Source organism: Aulonocara stuartgranti (assembly GCF_965226115.1).
Source record: "Aulonocara stuartgranti genome assembly, chromosome: 14".
Classification (NCBI taxonomy): Eukaryota; Metazoa; Chordata; class Actinopteri; order Cichliformes; family Cichlidae; genus Aulonocara; species Aulonocara stuartgranti.
The window spans coordinates 24,946,216-24,969,449 of record NC_138950.1 but is presented as its reverse complement, the minus strand read 5'-3'; the positions used below and the strand labels follow the sequence as shown (position 1 = coordinate 24,969,449).

The following is a 23,234-nucleotide window of genomic DNA, read 5'->3' as shown; positions in this document are numbered from 1 at the left end:
AATGTGGAAAACAACACATGAGTTTCAGCAGGACAATTAAACTGCCAGACACTCTGCAAAGTGTTTGGCAGATTCATACACCTCTGCATCCGGCATTCTCCTCCCCTCTGTCTTTTATTGTTATAGAATGCAAATGTTATATCACCCATGTAGTACTAAAGAATCTCACCATTGGTATTTTTCTCTTTACAGCCCCAGTCAGCACTTGCACTGCACTTTACTGCCGTTTCCTTTTCATGACTGTGTTCACAGCATCACTTTAAACCTTGTATAAAATCAAGCATCCACCAGCTTTTGCAGACTGATATCCTGGTTAAACTTTGACTCTAATGCCTTTTAAGTTGCTTAAAATCTGTCTGAGCATCCGAGCAGCTGTCTCAAAGGGTCCATTTGATTTCTCCATAGCAACGCTGCCAGATGAAGTTTCTTTTTAATGCTCATTACTCTGTATAAAAATGTTTACTGTGGGTTATCCGGCATGCTGGTTCAAATTACTATGACTGTAAATTCAAGGATTCAGTGATCGGCCAAAAATCTTTTCATATGCAATAATACAGTTTATTGAAAAAAAATTTAAAATATACAATGTGTTGTTGAGATATCATGGTTTCATTAAAATTAAATGAGAAAAGTCATCACAGCGTACATTCGCTGGCCACTTCATTAGGTTTACGTGTCTAACTGCTTATTAATGCAAATATATAATTAGCCAATCACATGGCAGCACTTTATTTAGGCATGTTGACATGGTTGACAGCCCCCTGAACTTCAAACCGAGCATCAGATTGGGTATGAAAGGTGATTTAAGTGACTCTGAACCGGACGGGTTGCTCTGAGTATTTCAGAAACGGCTGCTACTGGGATTTACTCACACAACCACCTTTAGGGCTTAGTTTGAATGGTCTGAAAAAGAAAATATTCAGTGAGCAACAATAAGTCAAATAACCACTGGTTACAAATAAGGTATGCAGAAGAGAATCTCAGAATTCACAATATGTCAAACCTTGAAGCAGACGGGCTACAGCAGCAGAAACCCACACCAGGTGCCACTTGTGGGGAATATTTTCTTGGCTCATTCTGGGCCCCTTGGTAAACACCACAGCCTACGTGAGTATTGTTACGGACCATGTCAAACCCTTTATGACCACAGTGTACCCATCTTTTTCTTCCAGCAGGATGACACATCGTTCTCACTCTAGGAGTAACTAATGAAGTGTCCAGAGAGTGATTTTTCTTTTTTGCTAAATGATTGTGTTAGATACTTGTAGTTCAAAAACATATATCCTTAGCTTGTGGCTTTATAAAAAATGTGAATAATTATACAAAAGTCATGCAAACAAAACATAACATTAATATTCAAACAGTGGTGATTCTCCGGACATTCTTGCAGTCATCCTCTGGGGGACACATGTTGGCCTGGCTCTCACTTTGTGTAGAAAAGCTGCTGGAGGACACGACATCAGGGACCTGATGAAACCGTCAAAGTTTAGGTTTTACTGAACAAAACTACAACATTTTTGAGCAGAGTAGAAGAACAACAGGTACCTGTGATGTGAAAACACCAAGAAGAAAACTACTGCCTTAAACTAATAGGAACCAGTCATTCATTAATGACCAACAGGAGAGATATAAACAGCAAGACAACTTGCAAGTCTTCTGAGGTGCAATTACAGTATTGACAAGACCAAGCTGGAGGATACATTTGAAGGGTCTGGTCTATACATCTGTAGATCATCATTTATGATACATTATGACAATGAGGGTGATGACAGATGTCCTGTTAACTAAAAATAGTGTCATTATTACTGGTTAATGCAGTAATCTGTTGAGATTAATCTGCATGATGGGAGGCCAGCAGAGGTGCAAGAGTGCATTTCCCTTATGCTCTTTGTAACAGGGAAGGATGTGACATGACGTCCAGCTGCAGAATGACTGGCCGAATTATTCAGCTCCAGTTCATCTCTGTTTCTCTGACTCCTATCCCTCCCACCTTCTCTGTTTCTATCTTACCTTGCGAAAGCTGACAAAGTCCATCTGTCTACGAGTTTCCCAGAATAGCTCACTGTTAACTGCATCTGCAGAGTGAAAAACAGCTTTTTAGCTTCATCTAACCTAACAGCTCCTTCAAGCGGCAACAGCATACTTCGGACCTGAAGGAGACCTCAGTAGGAGAGAGCAGGATTTAGGAGGTTTAATGGCTCAGAGGTTTGGAATGGGTAGCACACAATCGTGGTGTTTTACACCCAGATATGACAAATTATGGTTGCCTGAAGATGCACTGGAGCCACCTACTGTAGTTATGAATTATTAAGGGGTTAAAACCTAATTGACATTTTAAGAAACACGCGTTAAGCTATTTTCAAATACCTTACATACCCAAAGACTTATTTGTAATTTATGTGTATTTATGTAAAGTCATGGTAAAAAAAAAAAAAAGTACTTATATTCTAAAGCTTTATTCCTGCCTAGCAAATGTAGAAGGCAGGACAAGTAGAAGATCACAGAGAAGATTCATGGATGCAGTGAAGGAGGACATGTAGAGGGTTAGTGTGACAGAAGAGGATAGTAGGGATGGGAGCGAGGGAGACGATCTTCTAAAGGAAGCAACTGAAAAAAATATATACAGAACAAGCATAATGCCATGAAACACAGCATATCAGCACAAACACCTGATTCCAACTGTTGAGCATAGTGGTGGAGGGTGGGTAAATTGGCTTTTTGCAGCAACAGGAGCTGGGCATCCTCTGGTCATCGAGTCAACCATGAAAGTATTCTAGACTCATATGTGAGGCCATCTGTCCGACATCTAAAGCTTGGCCATTATTGACTCATCAATAGGACAGTGATTACAACTGTTGCAGTCAAAGTCCAAATCTCAGTGATTGAAATGTCACGGTGGGACACAAACCTCAATGAACAGAAGTGTTAGGTTTTGTATTGTTGATTGTCATTTATGCTTAGAAATATTTAACCATATATGCTTAGAGGTGTATAATCAATTGTGTAGTGATAGGACTGTGATCTTTAACAGGCTGCAAAGGCTTGGTGTGTATTCCACACTAGAATGCACACCCACATCCTGGGAGCACGAGAGAGGTCGTACCTTCTCTTCTTGTTTTATGGTAGGATTAACGTAGCTACGTCTGTTCTAGTCTAAGTGCTTTTTGTTTAGATGAACTGTTGGATTTTCCAGACCAGCAGGTTAAGGAAGTCGTTTATGGGGTCACACTCTGACCCCACACACACACACACACACACACACACACACACACACACACACACACACACACACACACACACAGTATTCTTTGTTCACATGTATACCTATGTAAGATGCTATATGTTAATGACCCTATGCATATTCATGTAACCACAATAAAAGGAGTGCTATGGGGAGCCTGGCTGAGAGTCTGATGGAGGTCAGGTGGTGGGACGACGCTTGGCTCCAGCCAGATCTCCCTCATGCATGAGTAAACATGAAGAACCTTGCCTACTTGTGTCTTGCTTTGCAGTGTAATTATATTGTCTTCAACGTTCCAGCGGATGGGTTCAAGCTACGAACCTATCAGGAAGCACTGTTGTACAGAAGAGTGGGACAAAATTCTTCCACAGCGTGAAACACTGATAAGGTCACAGAGGAAAAGATACGATTTTGTTTTTGCTGCTAAACTTGTTTATACAAGCTAGGAGTTCATGGTTTATTCATTAACTGCAAAGCGCCCGGGTCCTGCAGCTGCAAAACAAACCCAAATCATCACCACTCCACCATCGTGCTCAACAGTTAGTTTGAGGTGTTTGTGCTGATATCTTTAGCAAATAATGGGGTCTACTTAGTATTTCATGCACTGCTATTGTTTTATTGTTAAATAAATAATGACATCATGTAAATGTCATGTTTTATAGGTCATCTGAGGTTGCTTTGACCTAATTTTAAGACCAGAGCCAGATCCTTTTTTTCCCCGGGGAGCAAAACCTTTGATTTTTTTGTTTGTTTGTTTTAACGGTCTATTGTAAAAAGCCAGTGTGATTGATTTATCTTGTTTTTCTTCCTCTTCCACCACAAATCATGTGTAACTTACATTACACATGATCATTTTGCAAACCATGCAGCTGTGCTTTTGAATTCTGCATGAATATCTTTTTCTACTGGCTTACTCCCCACATAGCTCACAAATTCTAATGTTACCTACATTTTGTAATTCTGTACAGCAAACATGAAAAGCTACATTGTTATTGTGGAAAAAGCCAAAGCAGCCAAATCACTCTGCAATAAAACTGCACTGCTAAGTGATCATAATCTGACTTTGACAGAAGAAATTAAAAACTTTATCATATTATAGATTTATTTTGAATTAGTCACGCACGTTTCAAAACGTCTATTATGTGAAAATGAAACCTGCTCAGGCGCCAGTGCTGTAATTTACCGGGAAAGGTCAATGCAGAAATTGATCACTGAACACAGCACATTACGCTGAAACATCTCCGGAAGGCAACACAAACACTGAAGTCGTTTAGATCAGTGCGACTGTAAACATATCCAAATGGTAACGACCTGCTGGTCACTCTCACCTGTGGGGCTCTCACTAGAGTATCCCAGGTTAACTTTCCCTTCCGGCGCATCAGCATCGACGCTTCTACTAAACACCGATTGGTCAAACCTGCAATAGAAATGATAACGATTAGCGGAGGTATGGCAGAGTCACATCATCAGAGGCTGTTGTGAAAAGACAATTTTCTTCTCCCAGCTAAGCTGCAGTATATTACAGGCCTCTGTGCTGTTTTCATTATAAAGTACTTGGACATCATTCTTCACTTTATTTTACTATCAGACTGAAGTACTCAACTCTGAATGTGTATTTCAGCTATATGGAAAACAAATGTTGAATAAGTTAGCTTCCTAAAAGAGCTAATGACAGTCCGAATCATGTTAAATTACTACCAAAATAATTACTTTTTAAAGGTGGAATTTCAAATTTGTGCCTTCAATTTTCTTTTATAATGATAATCAATGAAAACCTCTTCATTCCCAGAAATAAGCTGCATGAATTCTTAACAGCTAATGTAAAATAGCATTCGTATTCTATTTTTATCTTATTGTATATTTTTATTCTATTTTATTCTACTGTATATAGTATATTATTTTATTCTATTCTGTACAGCTGTGTACTGTATTTATTCTTATTGTATTCTAATTTTTGCGTCATAACTTTTGCACTGTCCACTTCCTGCTGTGACAAAACAAATTTCCCACGTGTGGGACTAATAAAGGTTATCTTATCTTATCTTATCTTATCTTATCTTAAAATATAAATGGAGCTCAGTGCACCCAGGACTGTGCTGTAGGTCTCTGATTACAGAAGCTGCTTCCTCCACAAAAAAGTCCCACAGTAGATCTAAGGGTTAGAAATCTCTGTATATAACAAAAGAGCTCTTAAATCTCACCTTAGTACCTCCTGCGGGCTTGTTTCTGAAAAGCAAAAAAGAGAGAGAGAGAGAGAGAGAGAGAGAGAGAGAGAGAGAGAGAGAGGCATCGAGTTTACTGTAATGAGCTATCAGCTGCTAACTTTATTATTCTCACTGCATTGACCACAGAAACATTATGCTTGCTCATTGCATCTACATCAATATGAAAGCTGTAAATGTCCTGCTGTTTATTAGTTTGGGTTCTGCACTAATATCACAGCCTCCAGCCAGTCTACAATTTAGCACTGAAAGCTGGAGCTAATGAGTTTTGTAACATGGCTTCATGGTTTCCTTTGCCAAAGGTCCTCCTGGCCATGGCGAGAACAACACCAGCGTAACAATGGTACAGATGGCACTTGCCTCGGGAGAGATATAAATGCTTCACTTTCCCTTTATAGGCAGAGAACCAGTCTTTGTCATTATATTTTAAATCCCTGCTGTCACGCTGGCCAACGTCTTTGAGAGCTCGATCCCTTACATTTCTCCCCCATAATTCCAAAGCATACATTAGTCCCTACTGAGGTGGATTACTCAGAGAAGAGCTCAGCAACTCGAAAGCATGCCACATCCCGTAACATTAGAAGCACCCTTATGAATTAACTCAAGGATGTTTCAAAGAATGGAGCAAGGAGAATGACGGAGGAGGTATCAGACGTTTCAGGTACTGAATCAACTGCCAAAAGAGAAAGGTCACACCTGCTTTATAATAATCCCCTGGCTCCAAACCATGGCCACGATTTGCAGTGGTCCAGAATCAGTCACAGGGATTACACTGACTTAAAATGTGTGTGACTCAGGGCCACTTTTTTCTTATCGCACACAAACAGACCTCTTCTGCCTCCTAGAGTGAGCTTCCCCTCGGAGATGGCCTTTGTTATCTGTAGTCTTTAATTACTGTATGCTTGGTGAGTTTTTTCCTTAAGAGTTGTGTGATTAGATTGATAAACCTTTCTTGTTTGTACAGTAAATATGAAACAAAGAGCACAGTCAGTCAGAATAGCTTAACACATAAAAAGGTGTCTCTATTCAAAAGTAGAAAATCCACCTAAAAAGCACATTTTATCCAGTTTGCCTACAATAACCTGAGAATCAAACATAGAAGATGTAACATTTAATGAATTCTTTGAATTGTTCTTTTTCCAAGATAGAGTGATTGTACAAAATAAATATTTAATGACATTAAATAACACGATTTTCTATAATCCACACAGAGCCAAAGTATACATACAGGCTCAAATATATAAATACATTCCCTTTTAATAAGTGGTGCTGAAGGTTTTGCAATGTCTTTAAGCTTGACAAGACCTCTTGTCAGTAATCAATTTGAGCACATCTGGTAGTTTCTTTTAATAGCATGCAGCAGACTGACCAATGCTCGATGCTTTTGGGAAGATCTCTGAGATCCATTGTTGAACACTGAAGACTCCAAGATCATCAGTTTAAACAACTCGAGGTAAAGATTTTTAAGCTGTGTCACCATGTTGGTGAAGTCTGGAAGTAGACCCAAGCTGTCACCCTCAGATGAGAGGAAATGTGTTAGGATGTTCAGGAACAACCACAAGGCTTAAGCCTGTCATGAACTGGAAACTGCTGGAAAACCAGTAACACTGTCCACAGCGAAGCAAGTTTAACATCACCATGGACTGAGAGGGTGCTGGCCAAGAAAGAAGCCCAAAATCAGCACCTTCAAACCTGCCTGAAATTTGCACCTTTCCACATGAATAAGACAAGTTTTATGATCAGACAAGGCAAAGACTGAGTTATTTGGCTACAATAACAAGAGGTAAGTTTGGAGCAGTAAAGGTGAGGCTTTCAAACCTAAGAATACTGTACCAAGTGTCAAGCATGGTGGTAGCATCATGTTCGAGGGCTGTTTTGCTGCCAGTGGTACTGGTACATTGCACAGTGAATGGAATAATGAAAGAGCAGGACTTACTTAGCTTCACTTTGAATTAACAGCTAAACAGGTGAAACTTTAACACAGTTTTGTGTTATGCAGGAAAATGATGCCAAACGCATCAGAACTGGTTTTGGAATAGGTGAAGCAGACTAACATTAAGCTTCTGGAATTAGCTTCCCAAAGTCCTGACATCAACCCCCTTGAAAATTTGTGTACAATGCTTAAAAGCTAGTTTGTTTTTTTTGTTTGTTTTTTTTTTTATTTTGGGGGGGGGGGGGGGGGGGGGGGTTGCCAAATTTAAATAAACTCCACCAATCCACCAGTTTTGCCAAGAGAAGAGTCAAATATTCAGCCTGAATTATGCCAAAAGCATGTTGATAGCTAAGGGATGTTAAATAAATATTAGTGGGGGTTTATGTACACTTGTAAAAATCGTGTTTTTAAAAGTCTTTATAGATGTATGCAGCACAGTCATTGTACTCTGGAAAAACAACAGTTCAAAGAAGTCATTAAAGGCCCCAAAGTACCATGACATTCATGCCCATAATGAGTGTACTGTATGTTAATTTCTGACCACAGCTGCAGACTTAGCCTTTAGGTTGGCTGTTTTCTGTGTTTCCAGGAATTCTCTAAGCAAATAAATATCCCAATGACATTTCGTGGCTGTGTGTTACTGTGCGAGTCCCTTTGTTTATGTGTGCAGACATGTACCTGAATAGTTGGCGATTCTGCTGATATAAATGTAAGAACGCTTCACTGTGTAAGGGATGTTCTTATAAGAAATACTACCTACCTACTACCTACACTAATCCAACTAAAATCACACTTAGTCTTCCCACTCTGCAGCCATGCACACACACTTCTATAACCTTTCCTGCTGCTGTTTCCTTTCTGCTGAGAACAAATGTTCTGCTTTTGTCAGAAAGAATACTGTGTACCCTTGTTGAAGGCCACCATGGGGCAGTGCCGAGTCACAGCATGCATCCACCCGTCTTCTTCATTATACTTTACTCACAGTTTCTGTGCTGGAAAAGTGTGATGTATGTTCACGGACAGCAGTTTAAGGTAAAGTGCCTACTTGCTTGTCTCCTTTGTCTGTAGCAGAGGACAGTGCAGATGCAGAGCAGGAGGAGCACCAGAAAACCAGAGAGGGAGGCAGTTATCGCCAGCGGGACTGTGCAGTAGCCTCCTTCCTCCAACACCTCGGCGACTGAGGAGAGAAGGTCACATTGTTTAGTAAAGAAAAAGAAAGCAGTGTTTCTGTTTTGTCTGCTTTTTCACATTGCAGCTCATCTGCAGATTTGCAGACTTGGTGGATAGAAAACTGTTTAATTTCCTGGTTTAATTTGTAGTACAGTCATGAGGGTGTGTGCAGAGGGAAGCTGCTCTGAGTGAAGAAATTGTTGCAACAGCGAGAACAAATTGAAAATGCTAAGATTCTAAATGCGTTTGTATTTTTAAGATTTGGGCCTCGGAGAGAGGTTTGTAACATCAGCACCCTGTGATGCAGACTCATCCAGCACTGACTTGGCAGCCCTTTTTCTGTACCGCTCTCCACATCTAAAATATCGCTCAGTGATGATTCACATGCTTCCCAATAGAGAGAAGGGGACAGATATAAAAAAAAACATGGAGAACAAAGTGAGGAACACAATGAGTGAAAGATTAAAAAAAGAAACAAAAAGACATGTAAAGAGAACGAAAGCAAGACAGAACAAAAAGAGGCTTGACAGACAACTCTCACTGTGCATGTGTGCATGTGTGCGTGTGTGTGTTTGTATCAGCGAATGAGTGACATGCAGAGAAAGAGCCGAACTGGCATCAAGTGAACAGGTAAAATTGTTTTGAATCTTTAAGTAATTTGTGAGTTTTTATTCAATTATTTAATGTGTTTTAGTGGCAAGATAAACTATACAGACTAAACACAGAGGCATTAATACATTCAAGCACACAAGCAATTAAACACTATGAATTGGCTCTAAAATGTTTGTGGTCACTTTATAATAGCTAAGTTGTAAAAGTGCAGTCACTGAACATTTTGACAATAAACTGTATTTGAATAAAACTGTTTCCTGTAGCCTAAATTATGGCTTTGTACCCGAATAGAACTAAAGATTTTTTGATAGGGTTAATAACATGTCTACTAACTATTTCATGTACAAATTATTGCTGAGAGTTACTCCAAGAACGTCCTTAGTGGCTCTTCATCAGAATGTTTATTTATTTGATTAAATGAAAAGCAGTCACTTTGTATTTTTAACACCTAAAATTCAATGTTATGCCATGATCCTGCCTAACATCCTGCCTAACAACATAAAAGTCTCCAAAAAGCTATGGAACATAATATAAATGCAAACTCTTATATTGCACTCTAAACACAGTAGATGTGAAATGGCAGGAAGAATCAGTGCTCTGTTGCAGTATGCAGAGTACAGATGGAAAATTATCATAGTACAAAAAAACACACTGCCTTTGCAGACTGATGATCAAACACAGAGATAGAGGTCACTGAAAAATGACAAATACTGAACGTTGCTGCTCATAGACATTCAGTGTCACCTAAAGGTAGTAACTGAGAAGTAAGATACCACAGCACTTACATGATTACATCCTACTACAAGTAAATGAAACTTTTAACTTACAAATACATTAATGCAGTTGACACAAATTATGCAGGTTAAGGCGTAAAAAGGTAAGTGAGGTTACCAGGCTGAAAATCTGTATTTTCTGTTTGTGCACACAGTCCAGTAAAGACTCTCTTAGATGTGTTTTTTCAGGCTTGCTACTTCTTCTTTTGTCCTTCACCTCCAGAGATGCTCGTGTGGGAAATTCCCACCCAGTAGATCAGCAGTTTCTGAAATACTCAGATCAAACCATTTTGCACCCGCAGCCATGCCACGTTCAAAGTCACTTCAATCACCTTTTCTTTTCTGATGCTAAGTTTGACCCTTCTAGAATTATACATTCTTAAATCAGCATCAGACTATCCGGTCTTTAAGCAATGACGTGATGAATCCTGCTTTCGGGCCCAAACTACTCTGCGTTTTTCTTATGAAAAGTTTTTCCAGCAATAAAAGCTGCCGCTTTAAGTTTCGTTCCGCGTACGAGTCATGTGTGTTTGGGTCCTACAACCTGCCTGCCACAGCACACCATGACAGAAGTCAAATTTTAAAACCTCATTAATATTTTTGCATAAGTCTCCATCTATGATTAAAGATTTGTTTCTTTCAAATGTTTGTAAGGGCCCCTCACGGTTCTCCAAATACTTCCACAAGTCCAGTAAGTGTTCTTAACATAACATATTGATGTTATTATTTTTAAGAGAATTTGAACTTATTCTAACTGTTAACATATCAACAACAGTGACTGAAACCGGTATATAAAACTAGAGAATGCGTTTCCTGTAGAAAATGCAGTGTGAATGGTTTGAGTTGAATTTTTATAATTGCTGAAAACAAAAAAAACTTGTTTAATGGGCTGAAATACGCCAAATCATTCACCTGACAGCCAAAGTGCAGAACTGAAATTCACACAGAAGAATCTGGAAACTAGCTGAAAGGCTTGAAAATGTACATAAGAGAAACATGTCTAATAGCAAAAGAAAATTTAGAGCTAGAACACATGAATGGATATTGAAAGCTCATATTCTTTACATCACTGGAAGAGTGGAATTAATATTTTAAATGTCTAAACTCAACAATCTCAGATGAAAAAAAAAACAGAATATTTTCAGAATATGTGGTGGGTGGGTGGGTGTGTGTGTGTGTGTGTGTGTGTGTGTGTGTTATTTAATGTAACTCACCCACTTTTAGACTGATTGTGCTCTTCAGTGGTTGGGGGAGGGCAGAAACAGAGGCCAGACAGTCCACGTGAGAACTTTTTGCTGCCAGCACACTGAGCTTGCTGGTCAAGGTGAAGAGGCTCTCCTTCGACTCTCCACTGCTGATGTTGTATTCACTTGGACTCACCTCCGCACCGTTCCCCCAAGACAGAGAGGACCATTATTATTTATAGTTTAACATGCTTATTAATTTTAATGTTTACAGTCTTGTTTGTTCAGTAAGCACCCTGAATATAACCTGTTTTAAGGGACATTTCACCAGTGAATGTGTGCTGTACAGACAGATTTGTGCCCACTTCAGAAGAAATTGGAGAAACTGAGCAGTTGGAAGGTGACCAGTGTGTCTGAGATTTGTCATCAGAGGAGGCAACTGCACTGTCTCATTCCCTCCCTCAATGGAGGGAGTGTGTAATTAGTTTAGTTTGTCTGTCTTTTTGGATTTATGTTTTTTCAGATGTTGGGTTTCAGATTCAGATCGGGACATGGAAACCTATATTGGCTAAGCATTTGACCTTGGCCTTGCTGAGTGCTCATGTATAGAAAATAAAGATATAGATTTCGAGGCCACATTTTACTACACCAAGTGTGTAAAATGCTATTGCATGCTCACATTTTACATTTCCCACATTGTTATTCATTTATTATCCCACAACACTTCATTCCAGGCCATTTTCTTTTCCAGATATACTGCTGTTATACTCATTGCCAAAGCCTCTGGCCTCTTACAGTGACATGTTGTGTAGAAAAGGACCTAAATGTGAACTTCAAAGGCAGAACTTGACAAAAAATAAAAACAACCTTTATTCAGCTGGAGTATAAGTCCATAAAACTCTAAAACAGAAAAGAAACTGCTAAATCCAAAGAAGCACAACAAGGCTAGGAGTAAAGGTGGTCAGAAAAAGGGAGACAGAGACTATAAATACACAGAGGGGTGAATGGGGCAGAGTGAGACACAGCTGAAACTAAATCAGACAACAAGACATGGGGACGTCAGACAAAAACACAGCACCAGAGACAAACAACTATCAAAATGACAGAATATAAACAACTTGACAACAGCATACAGGAAACACAGGGGTAAATAAATTGAAAATTCAAGAAGTCCTCCTCATTGTTCCCACATTTCTGTTCATTCAGAGCATGCGCGTCTTTCCACTGGAAAGTCAGAGGATCCGTAAGCTGGAATTCAGATCTCAGTCAGTAAGTTTGGTTTGCAAGAATCATCAGTTGAAGAACTAGAAAATGACAAATAACCTGGTAGGCCAAGGAGCGTGATTCCTTTTATAGACTAGAAAATGTAATCACATAGTGTCTGATCAGTCGAACACAGGGATGGCTGTGTTGTGGCTTGGCATTTATTGATTTATTCACTGCAGACAAAAGCAACAGGATGAGGGCAGATGTATCTCGCAGCATTTGTGTTGTCGGGTTCAGCCAAATGCATCAGAACTCACTGCACAACATTTCATCAGTCAGCACTTCCTAAAGACACGCTGTAGAGCTCTTTAAGGTGAAAGAGGGGAATATCCCTGATTGAGTCCATTATCTGGTCTCATGCACAAGGTATGCAGATATTTATGGGTCAAACATTTCAGGAAGTCACTGAGTGCAAAGGATTTTACAGAAGAAATCTAATCTGATGAGTTTCTTTGATTTAATTTGCCCCTTTTGAAATTCTACATTTGAGGCACTATGTGTTTGTGATGTTAACTACATAAACCTACCTGAATTTAAGTCTTTATATTTTAGAGACAGCCAAAACAGACTTTTTGGGGGAAAATGGCAATATTTTTTATTTCCTTTGTTCCTTCTGATTGCCTGGAGTTCTGGTTACGGTCATCACCAATGATAACGTAGACCTCAGAGGGTTAATGTAGTAGCTACGATTTTATTACTCAAGAAATAGAATAAAGTACTTAACAGTCCCTTTATAGTACCAGATATACTGGCTGCACTGCCTGAGGGCATAGCAGGATATACTACAGGCTGAATAGTAAGAAAAACAAGTTTTAGTTCCGGTGTTTGTTAAAGATAGTGATGATCTTGTCTGATTGATTTTATGTATTTACCTTGTTATTATTCACCTCCCATTTCAGAACAGGCTCAGGGTACCATCCTGCTGCTTCACATTCAAACAGGACTGAATCTCGCTGAAAAGCCAACCTGTTATTCCCAAGGATTTTCACACTGCCCTTTTCTGAAATAAGAAAACAGTCAGTCATAAACCTGAATGATGTACTCTTTGCCTTATTTCTGTTTCACATACGTTTAGTAGATGTCCTTATGTATAAATGTAAGTGAGTGGGTAGGAATCTTTCAGCGCCATCATCAGTCTCCTCTGAAATCCTTCTGTTTGGATGCACGCGTCTCTGCTATCACCTCTTCAGCTGGGCTGTTCACTTACAAAAGATGGATTTCATTCGTCCCAGGTGATTGATCACATGTCTCCAATTCTCAATTGCCTGACGAATGCTTCTCCTTTTCTTTCCCCTTCATCTCCTTCCCTGCCAGCCAAATAAGCCACTTAAAGCCCCGGGAGATACAGTATCTCATATGTGAAGTCTGTTGTCAGGCAGAATGAAAGGTGGTGGAGGCAACACACAATTGCTACAGACAGAAAGATAATTGCAGGAACTTGGGTGCTTTGTCTGAGCGAATGGCATGTCTGTGTTGATTCAGGTTCAAATCCTCACATATTTTATACACATTATTGGCTGTCCCCTTCCTCTAGGAGCATTTATTTGATGCCTGATTTGGTGGCATGAGCACCATACGCACTCCTGTTCTTTGAACTACCCGTTCTGATGGTGGAGTTCCGGTTTTACACAATCTCAGCACCGCCAACTAAAGGTTAGCAGGCAACCAGCAGCCTCATTTGTACTGATTGATGAGCAGCTTCTGGCGATCGTGGCTGATTGATACAACCGAACAGAAAAAGAAAGGCATCGGCACACAAAGCCCCGCCCTACGTGATCCCTGAAATAAGGTTTCATATGGTTTGTTAATCACTGTAGGGAGACTGGTAGTGTGAAGCAGGGGGCTCTCGGCTAAATGTAATTTTAGTGATTTTTCAGCAGGGATCCTCGGGAGACTAAATTGCTGTTCTAAAGGAAGCTTTTTATCATTTGTATGTGTCTACGCGCAGATTTGAAGTGTGCCTGTGCAATTTGTCTTAAATGAACAGTACACACTCTATGCGTGTTTATAAGCTTACTCCAATGAGAATATCTGCTACGCCTCTACAGACCAATTACCACAAGCATTTTCTATCTTCTCTGATTTATCATGTCTCCTTTTCTACAGCCTCGCCTTCACTTCAGTCCCCGTTCGTAGTCAACAGCGCATGCAACCACACTAAGTTGCTTGAGTGAAGGGTTTGCGTAGATGCGTTGCATTTGTGATTTACCAAGCATAAGAACTAAGCACAGAAAGAGCAGGGAGAGGGTGTAGTTATATTTGCATCATCTTCATTTGGGACAATTTGAGAGTGGAAGATAAGGGGGGGGGGGGGGGGGGAACAGAGTCAAGCAGCTTCGCTGTAAGTCTGCGTCTCTCTTCCAGCCGTACTTTTGAGACCACTGCACACAAATCACATGCAGAGTTGCTGACTGTTAACTGGGCGTGCCAGGGTGCACAATTAATTCAAAGGTTATGTCAGGCCCTAGTGATCCTCTGCATCCAGACTGGAGGGCCTGATTCACCACACACTGCTGTTAATGGCTGCATATGTCAGTGGGGATTTGTGGCACTGGCAGCAATGGGGGCTCTCTCCATGATATATTGGAGGCATTGGGTCATTGGTTTCGTTTCCTGTCGCATTGTGCAGAGATGTTGGGGGGGGTTAGTTCTTTTTTTTAGCTGTGCTCTCAGTTCAAGTGCACGCACTTTAGACGCAAATAAACTGAAGCACGTATTGAAGAATTCCCTGAGTTGCCATTTTGTTTGATGCAAGCTACTTCCATGTGAGCTAAAATTGTGACATCAGCAGCTCAGAGGGACCACTGAAACCTCAAATCAAACATGACCATCACAACAGTCGCCAATTTGAACTCTGGTTGTAGACTTAGCAACATCCAAATTTCTGGTAACACATCAAGCTAACAAATACTTCAAAACGCTTGAATTTTGGATAAAAAGATCCATCCTATCACTGGGCAAAAGGCAGGGTACAAACTGGACATGTCAGACACACTCATTATCCTATCACACTCCAACAACCAGAAGACATCTGTCCAACTGTTAGCTGCCTGGGGAACTGGGTCGCCGTGCATATATGGCCATTCCATCAAAGTGAATGCAAAGATTTCAAATAAAATGTGAAGCTACAATTTGTTGCCTTTTAAATAATACATAACTTTATTCATAAAGTACCAAATGACATTATCAGTATCCTCGATGTGCTTTCTATTGTAGGGTAAAGACCCTACAATAATACAGAGGACCCACCAACAATCAGAAGACCCCCCCATGAGCCATGACTTGGTGACAGTGGGAATGAAAAACGGCTTTTAAACAGGAAAAAAAACCTCAAGCGAAACCAGAGATTAACAATAACTTTAAAATACCAGCATTATTACAGAAGAACCTTCTGTTTTAAACACCAGGATGCGACTCTAGCAACTGTTAAAGTTAATACTCACTGGGTAGTATTTGTAGCTCTCATGTGCTCTGGTTCTCGAAAACTGACATTTGGGTTGTGTCACTGAAATAGTTTGCACTATTTGTGGCCTTACAATACATATTTGTTTAAATCTGGGGTGAGAACAAATATAGTATCCTCTGCAATCTTCCATTCATCTAAAAGGGGGGAAAAAAGCCCCTTCTGCAACCAGCCTTATAGCCCATTTGTGTAGACGTTAAAATGTTTGTGATTGGTCTGGCTAAAAATTACAGTAACTTGCTAGATGTATTTTTCCCAAGGTAAATGGTAAAAGGAAAATCCCACTTGAAAACATTTTGGATGATACTGCAGTACTTTTTTCGAATAAAATGACAACTCCATCAGGACTACCTTGATGCATGCTTAACCATCCAGGTAAGGAAATACCACGCAGTTGATTCTGTTCTGGACGTTGCGTTTTCAGCGGGAGAAATGTTTCATCACTCATCCAGTCTCAGTATCACTGAGTGATGAACTGTTTCTCCCAATGAAAACGCAACATCCAGAAGAACAGAATCGGCTTTCTGGGGTATCAGAACTACTGTTAAAATCACAAGCTTTACACCGTCTCTGTCATCACCACACCCAGGCCTCCTAAGCCTTTTGCCTCCTTACCATGGGAACAAAAAGAAGCCTGCAAGTTAAAAAGTCTCAGCTTTTCTTAATTAACTGACTCCCATTCAGTGTAAAGAGACATTTAATCACTCGGATGTATATTTATTGTGCTTCACTAGATCCCTGCATTGCAACAGTTAAAGACAATGCAGGGAATGGAAATGAAAAGATAGTAAGTGCATTAGTGATGTAAGTTAATGTCACCCTAATTGATTTGATCCTTTCAGCAGCTTGATAGTACTGTGATTGATTTTGATCTTTAATTTATAGTTATTTCGCTAGAAAATAATCATCCATCCATCCATTAAATTTATCTAATCATCATTCCCAGAAATAAAACTGCTTTCTGTGCACACCACATAAGATGTTTTGTGATCCATTCGATCTATCTTTGCTGTAGTTTTTTGATCTACAAAAATGACCGATGCTTGTCTTGTCCTAAATCTAAAGTTCTCAGCAAACATGCCTCGCTCTGGCATGGTATACATCCATGCTGTGGATGTATGCTATGCCATACAGTATACAGTAAATGAGGGATGAAGAGGAAATGAGATTGGTTGTAGCTGCAGCCTGTAAATCCTGTGCTGCTGCTGCCTGTTCTGACTGGCATGGAGTGTCCAAGCGTTTCCATCTTGTATTTATGTCTGGGGGCCAATCAGTTCATATCCCCGACACCGCCCACGCTGCCATTAACACAGAGTAATGCAGAGACCATCGAACATGCCTGAGCAACTTCACTCCACCACGTTGGCCCTAATGATTCCCCACCCTTGCTATTGATCTCTTGGGCGCTTGTTCAGCTGCTTTTACGGTAAAGTGAAAACGTGCAATCTTCAGTCTCCCATTTCAAAGCAAACTAAACCAAAAAAAGAGTCTTAATTAAGGCGCGATAGTTGGAAGGCAAAATTCTTTTGCTGTTGTGTTTGAGGCAAAGGTTTTTAAAAGCCTTCACCATCTGCTTTGTGTGTGTGTGTGTGTGAGTACTTGCAGTTTCTAGTTCACAAGAAACTGAGTATCCTTGAGGGAAAATGGCTTCACAAAAGCCTTTGAAATTCTCTGCAATGGAAAAAAAAAAACCTACCTTGCTACTATCTTGCTTCAGTGAATCTAGGTAACACATACACTAAGATGCATGCATGCACCCATAAATGCACCTACATAGACTCTCCCACAGACAAACATACGCACGCACACACACGAATGTACAGACCTTGTACAAACAGCCTCGCTGTTTTCCTATCAACGCCCTGGAGATCACAGGTCACTTCTCCCTGGTCGTGTCTCTCTGTGTTATTCAGGACAAGCATCCATCCGTCGTTCTTTTTTTCAGCCATCAGACTCATATTCGTGTTGGGGGATTGCAGGACACCATGTTTATTAGAGATAGTGAGTGCTACCTCACCATTCAGCAGCCAAATCATAGCAGTCCACTGGCTGTTAGAAGGAGTGCAGGTAAATCTGGCCTTTTCCCCTCTCAGGACCGTCAGGTTTTCTGGGAATAGTTTTATTTGAGCTTCAACTGCAAAAAACCAGCATAAACAAAACATTGTCTGTAATTTATTTGTTTATTTTACATCAAGTTTGATCTAGAAATCTGTCTGAAATTATCTTTGAGATAAGTCAAACAAAACAATTCTCCAGAGCATCACTTCTTACCACTGCTGAAGTACTTTTAAAGAAATATTTGAACATTTTGGGAAACAAACTTACTGGCTGTCTTGCTGAGAGTTACATGAGAAACTCTATCGTACTCAAACAGCAAGCAGCCGTGTAGCATAGCTTAACATAAGGGCTAAATTCATGGGGGAGCAAGTAGCTTCACTCAGTCCAAGAGCAAGAAAAATTGTCTGCCAAAATATCTAAAGCATCACACACTGTGTATCATGTAATCCAAGAAATCGCTTTACTTTTTTTGCCTGATGCATATTGGCTGCTTCAAAACCAGAGTTCACATACAGCATGATCACCCACTGGTAGTTCATTATTTAAAATGGAGTCATGAATTAGTCAACTAAAAAATATATTTTTCTTTTTTCATTTCATATTCAGGGGATAAACACAAGTTCAAGATGAAGACATTAAAACATTAAAGAATAAACAAAATAACCAGAAATGTGTCCATTCAGGTTGTCTGAAGAACAAAATCAAGTGTGACTCAAAATTACACAATGATTTCAAAGAAATTGTTGTGGTTTTTTTTACACTCATGCTTTTCGATTTATTAACTGTAATGTCTTACCAGCAGCATCTCAAAGCATTTAGACATTCAGACATGGTCAAGATGACCTGTTGAAGTTCAAACTGAGCATCAAAATATGGAGGAAAGTTGCTTTAAGGGACCTTGAATGTGGGATTGTTGTTGGTGTTAGAAAAGCTGGTCTGGGTATTTCAGAAGCTAATTATCAGCTGGGACTTTCCCACACAAGTATCTCTAGGTTTACAAAGATTGGTCTGGAGAAGACAAAATGTTAGCTAAGAACAGAAAACTGAGGCTACAATTCATATCGGCATACAAAAACTGGACAATAAAAGATTGGCAAAAACTTTGCCTGCTCTGATTTATCCGCGATCTTGTTCTTTTGGTCGTTACCCAAAGCTCATGACCATACAGTAGGTAAGGGTAGGGACGTAGATCGACGGGTAAATCGAGAACTTGGCTTTTACGCTCAGCTCTCTCTTCAGCACAACGGACCAGTACTGTGTCTGCATCACTGCAGCCGCAGCACCAATCCGTCTGCCGATCGCCCGCTCCCTTCTCCCCTCACTCATGAACAAGATCCAGAGATACTAAAACTCTTCCACTTGGGGCAGGAACTCGTCTCGGACCTAGAGTTGAGGACGATGGCCCCAGACTTGGAGTTGCTGATTCTCATTCCCTCCCCTTCACACTCAGCTGTGAACTGCTGAAGTTCCACCACCTGATGAAGCCAACAGAACCACATCATCTGCAAAAAGCAGAGGAGATTCTGAGACTGCCCAAGTGGAAGCCTGCCGCTACTTGGCTACGCATAGAAATTCTGTCCATAAAAATCATGAACATTTCAGTGACACAGGGCAGCCAAGACGATTGGCCTACTTCTTCAGCCTGATGGCTCCCTTCACCCCACCATCTGATTGACAGGCAACAAACACCTTGCGATCACAGCTCAGCGCAGCATCTTCAGCAATTGAGGTGCTGAACATGGTGCATTTGGACTCAATGCTCTCACCTCCAGTGTCCCTCAGCTGGAGGTGAGAGCAAGCCAGGGGAATACTACAATACCCACCCCAGCCTCTCACCACGGGCAACTCCAGGAGACTAGTTGCAGAGCCCAAGCTGTGCATTAAGGTGAGCCCGACGATATCTACCTGGTACTTCTCAACCACAAGCACTAACTCAGGCTCCTTCTCCACCAGAGAGCTGACGTTCGATGTCCCAATCATTAGTCTCAGTAGGCCTCAGTAGTCCTATCCCAGGCATGGTGAACTGTTCCCTAGATTTTTCACTCATAGGGGTCTTTTGAATCACTCTTTGTCTGGTCCCTCACCCATGAACCAATTTGCCATTGGAGACACTACCAGGGTGAAAAAGACCCCTGATAAAATAGCCCCTGGGATCCCTGGGACACACAAACCCCTCCACCATGATAAAGTACCGATTCAAGAAGATAAAATTGCTAAAAAAATGCAACATGTAAAGAGAATGAGTGCGAGACAGTAAGAGACAACACAACTCCCTGATTTTGTTTGTCACTTTGGCAAATTCTTCTTATTAATAAGTTTAACAGTTCACATGTCGACATGTAAACAGTGGACAAAATAGAGATACACTGAGTTAGGAAGAAAGAGGGACACTGAAAAGATATGGTTAAAGGAAGAGGGGTTTTGGATGGTTTCTTTGTCAGTGTGATAGTTACAAAAGTCAGACATTACCCTCCAAAAATAATTGAGCTTTCACCTCAATTTAACACATCATTGGACCAGTGAGAAACGTTTGGGGCATTCACCAAAGAAGAGGGTCTCATGCTAATAGAGATGTAGCCAAAATCTTTCATTGTTTGTCAGGGAATGAGGTCCGGTCCATTGGGACTCACAATAAGAAAACACTGGAGTAACACATTTTAACAATAACTACATATAAAAACCAACAATGATGAGATAAGTGGGACAAAAATAGATGAACACATTCAAGATGAACAAATGTTAGGGCGCGTTTTTCATCTTTCTACAAAAAAATCACCCAGACACAGAAACAAGGATGCAAATAAAAACACAGTTGAATTCCAGAATGTTTTGTGGCTTTCCGAAGCCGAGAGGTAAAAGAAAATAGGAATTAATATTAATGGCGAACCTCGAAACGTGACGTTTATGGCACAGTGCCCGGGGTGATGTATAACTTGTTTGTGGTGAGATAACTGCACCTTCTACAGCCCGTGTGCCGAGTTGTGAATTATGCATCCATTTAGGAAATTAGGTCTGAGAAATATCTAGGCCAGCCTATAGAGCAGTTTCTTTTCATTGTTATGAGAGAATGTCAAACTAATGAGCATAATTTCTGCTTCCTCCTGTTGGGACCATGAACTAGTGACTCTGAAGTCCCCTGACCACTGGGTACATCTAATTGTTAACTAGACAGGCAGCCATTCTTAAGAAAATTAATTACAAAGTGAAGATAGATCATTAGGCCCTCTAATTATTGTCTGTGGTTTTAATCTGACGGATGCTGCTAACAAGCACAGCACACCAATGAATGAAGTTGTTAATTCGAGCACATTACTGGTCTCTGTGTCACATCCCCAGACAAACAAACTGTGCTTGTTTTCAGCTGAACTCTCACCTTCAGTCCTCCATGACAGTAGGAGCACTAACAGTGGGAAGGTGTCCATGACTGATCAGTCAGTCCAGTCAGTCCATTATTCAAAGCAGAACGATCCTGAAACAACAGTGATTCTGTTATTCCCTTAATGGATGCAATGGTCAATCATAATTGCATGTTTTTAACCATGACGGCTATCACGATAGTTCATTTTTGACCACAGAGGAATATCAAAACATTTATCATTTATTCATGGTTCCCAGCATATTAACCCTCATTATTATGATGATCATGCAACTTCTAAAGCTTTCTGTTGCCATCTGTTGGGAATATTTTAATGCCTCCTTGATAGATACGTACAAAATTTTGCAAATATATTCATTGTTTTAAGAGGTTGAACAACTTTGAGGCTCATTTGGCTTTTCCTCTCATGCCAGCAGCAGGACAAACACTTTCTTCACGCTTTAAAAATATCTCAGATTCTCTACTAGATAGCTTGGCAGAACAACTCCACGGTTCTTAGAGAAGGAAACCATGACAGCATTATTAGTAACATTAATACGAATTCTATTAACTCCTTTCAGCACCTTAGAAATGCCTGAACCTTCCACAGTTAAATATGGAGGTCAGAAATTAAATACATTCAATTTTCTGCCAGATTCCTCCTTATTGTTAAAGCTCTGATCTGCCTCCACTGTCTGTACTTTCTGTGTTAATTTTAGAACTCCAACACAAAAAATGATGAAAAGAAAATTGTGACAAAATGTCTGTTTGTTAGATTCAAACCCTGTGAATTTACACTTTTTTAAAAAAATGAACTCGGAATTTATTTAAATTGAAGGCATCAATGCAAACAGAGCCAACCCGAGTTACACAAACTGTAAATTAAGTCTGAATAAACCTGTGATAAAGCTCTGTGCTCTCTCTAACACAGGTGCAGCGATCGCTACACGCTCAGAATAAACACCATCTTACCCCTCAGGTACAGTGTGAGCTACTCGATCAACTGCACTTGCCTCCTAACCATTCCTTTCTCAAACGATCCAAAGCAGCATTTTCAAAAATCCAGCTGTGTAATATTTCACTCACCTTGATCTGGAGTTTCTGTGTATGAGAAGCAAACAATGTCATCGATGTTTTCTAATTCCACTTCATGCGTGGTGCTCAGCCATGTCACACCAAACTGTCCCGTTAAATATTACCAAATTCAGTGGGAACTTTGGCCCATGCTGCACACACACATGCGTAAATACACAGTGTGGGAGAGACTGCAAATATTGCCCATTGTAATTCCTCAGATCCCAGGGGCCTTACAGAGTCCCTCCCTTTTCAAATTATTGAATTTAAAGGATGATGTATTTTTATTGGAACACAGTAGATGTTTGATGGATCACAGAATACATCACTTTTTTTTTTACAAAAGCGGGAATCTTTTGTTTTTGGTCAGATCAAGAGAGCTAACACATCTGTAATTAATATTTTCTTCTTTTTTCTTCTACATAATTATCACATTTCATGACAGTTGTCAGGCAAATACTGTAATTTTTACTGTATTAAATTTTTTAACAGTTTTAGTTATTACAGTGCCCCCCACTCTAACATGCAGATCAATTTATTTATTGAACTTTTATGTACTATGTGCTTCCTTTCTGAACTTTTGGTTGATATTCTGTCTCTCCATTAAAATTAAACATAATAATAAAACACTTTTCCTTTCTTTGTAAGTGAGCAATCTTACAAATGCAGCAGGAGATCATGTAACCATTTCCCCCACTGTAGTTATTCATTGAAAGAATTTATCTGTGGCATTCCTGCACACATTAGACGTTGGTGAATACTGGGCATAGTAATAATGCCTATCCTGTAAAGCCTGTACTGCACATGCCTGACCCTTTTTTGATCATCTATCTAAAAATAACACTGCATGTTCTCATCCACCTCTACAAGAAAATCTCATGGG

At 40.1% G+C, this 23,234-nt stretch overlaps 1 protein-coding gene across 2 annotated transcripts; it reads right to left on the bottom strand.

Moving 5' to 3' along the window:
- Positions 1 to 540: 540 nt before the first annotated feature.
- igsf5b (immunoglobulin superfamily, member 5b) lies at positions 541 to 22,514 on the bottom strand. Of its 2 annotated transcripts, XM_082501862.1 has the most exons (10): positions 22,364 to 22,514; positions 21,296 to 21,391; positions 17,690 to 17,998; positions 13,274 to 13,401; positions 11,166 to 11,331; positions 8,442 to 8,573; positions 5,443 to 5,467; positions 4,570 to 4,658; positions 2,011 to 2,075; positions 541 to 1,467 (listed from the first exon to the last, which is right to left on the bottom strand). In XM_082501862.1, the coding sequence occupies exons 2-10, from the start codon at positions 21,342 to 21,344 to the stop codon at positions 1,357 to 1,359; spliced, it is 1,074 nt and encodes a 357-aa protein (XP_082357988.1). In that variant the 5' UTR covers positions 21,345 to 21,391; positions 22,364 to 22,514; the 3' UTR covers positions 541 to 1,356. The 2 variants fall into 2 exon arrangements, with proteins under 2 accessions (XP_082357988.1, XP_082357989.1); XM_082501863.1 differs by lacking the exon at positions 2,011 to 2,075 and having other exon boundaries at positions 1,362 to 1,467.
- Positions 22,515 to 23,234: the final 720 nt, after the last annotated feature.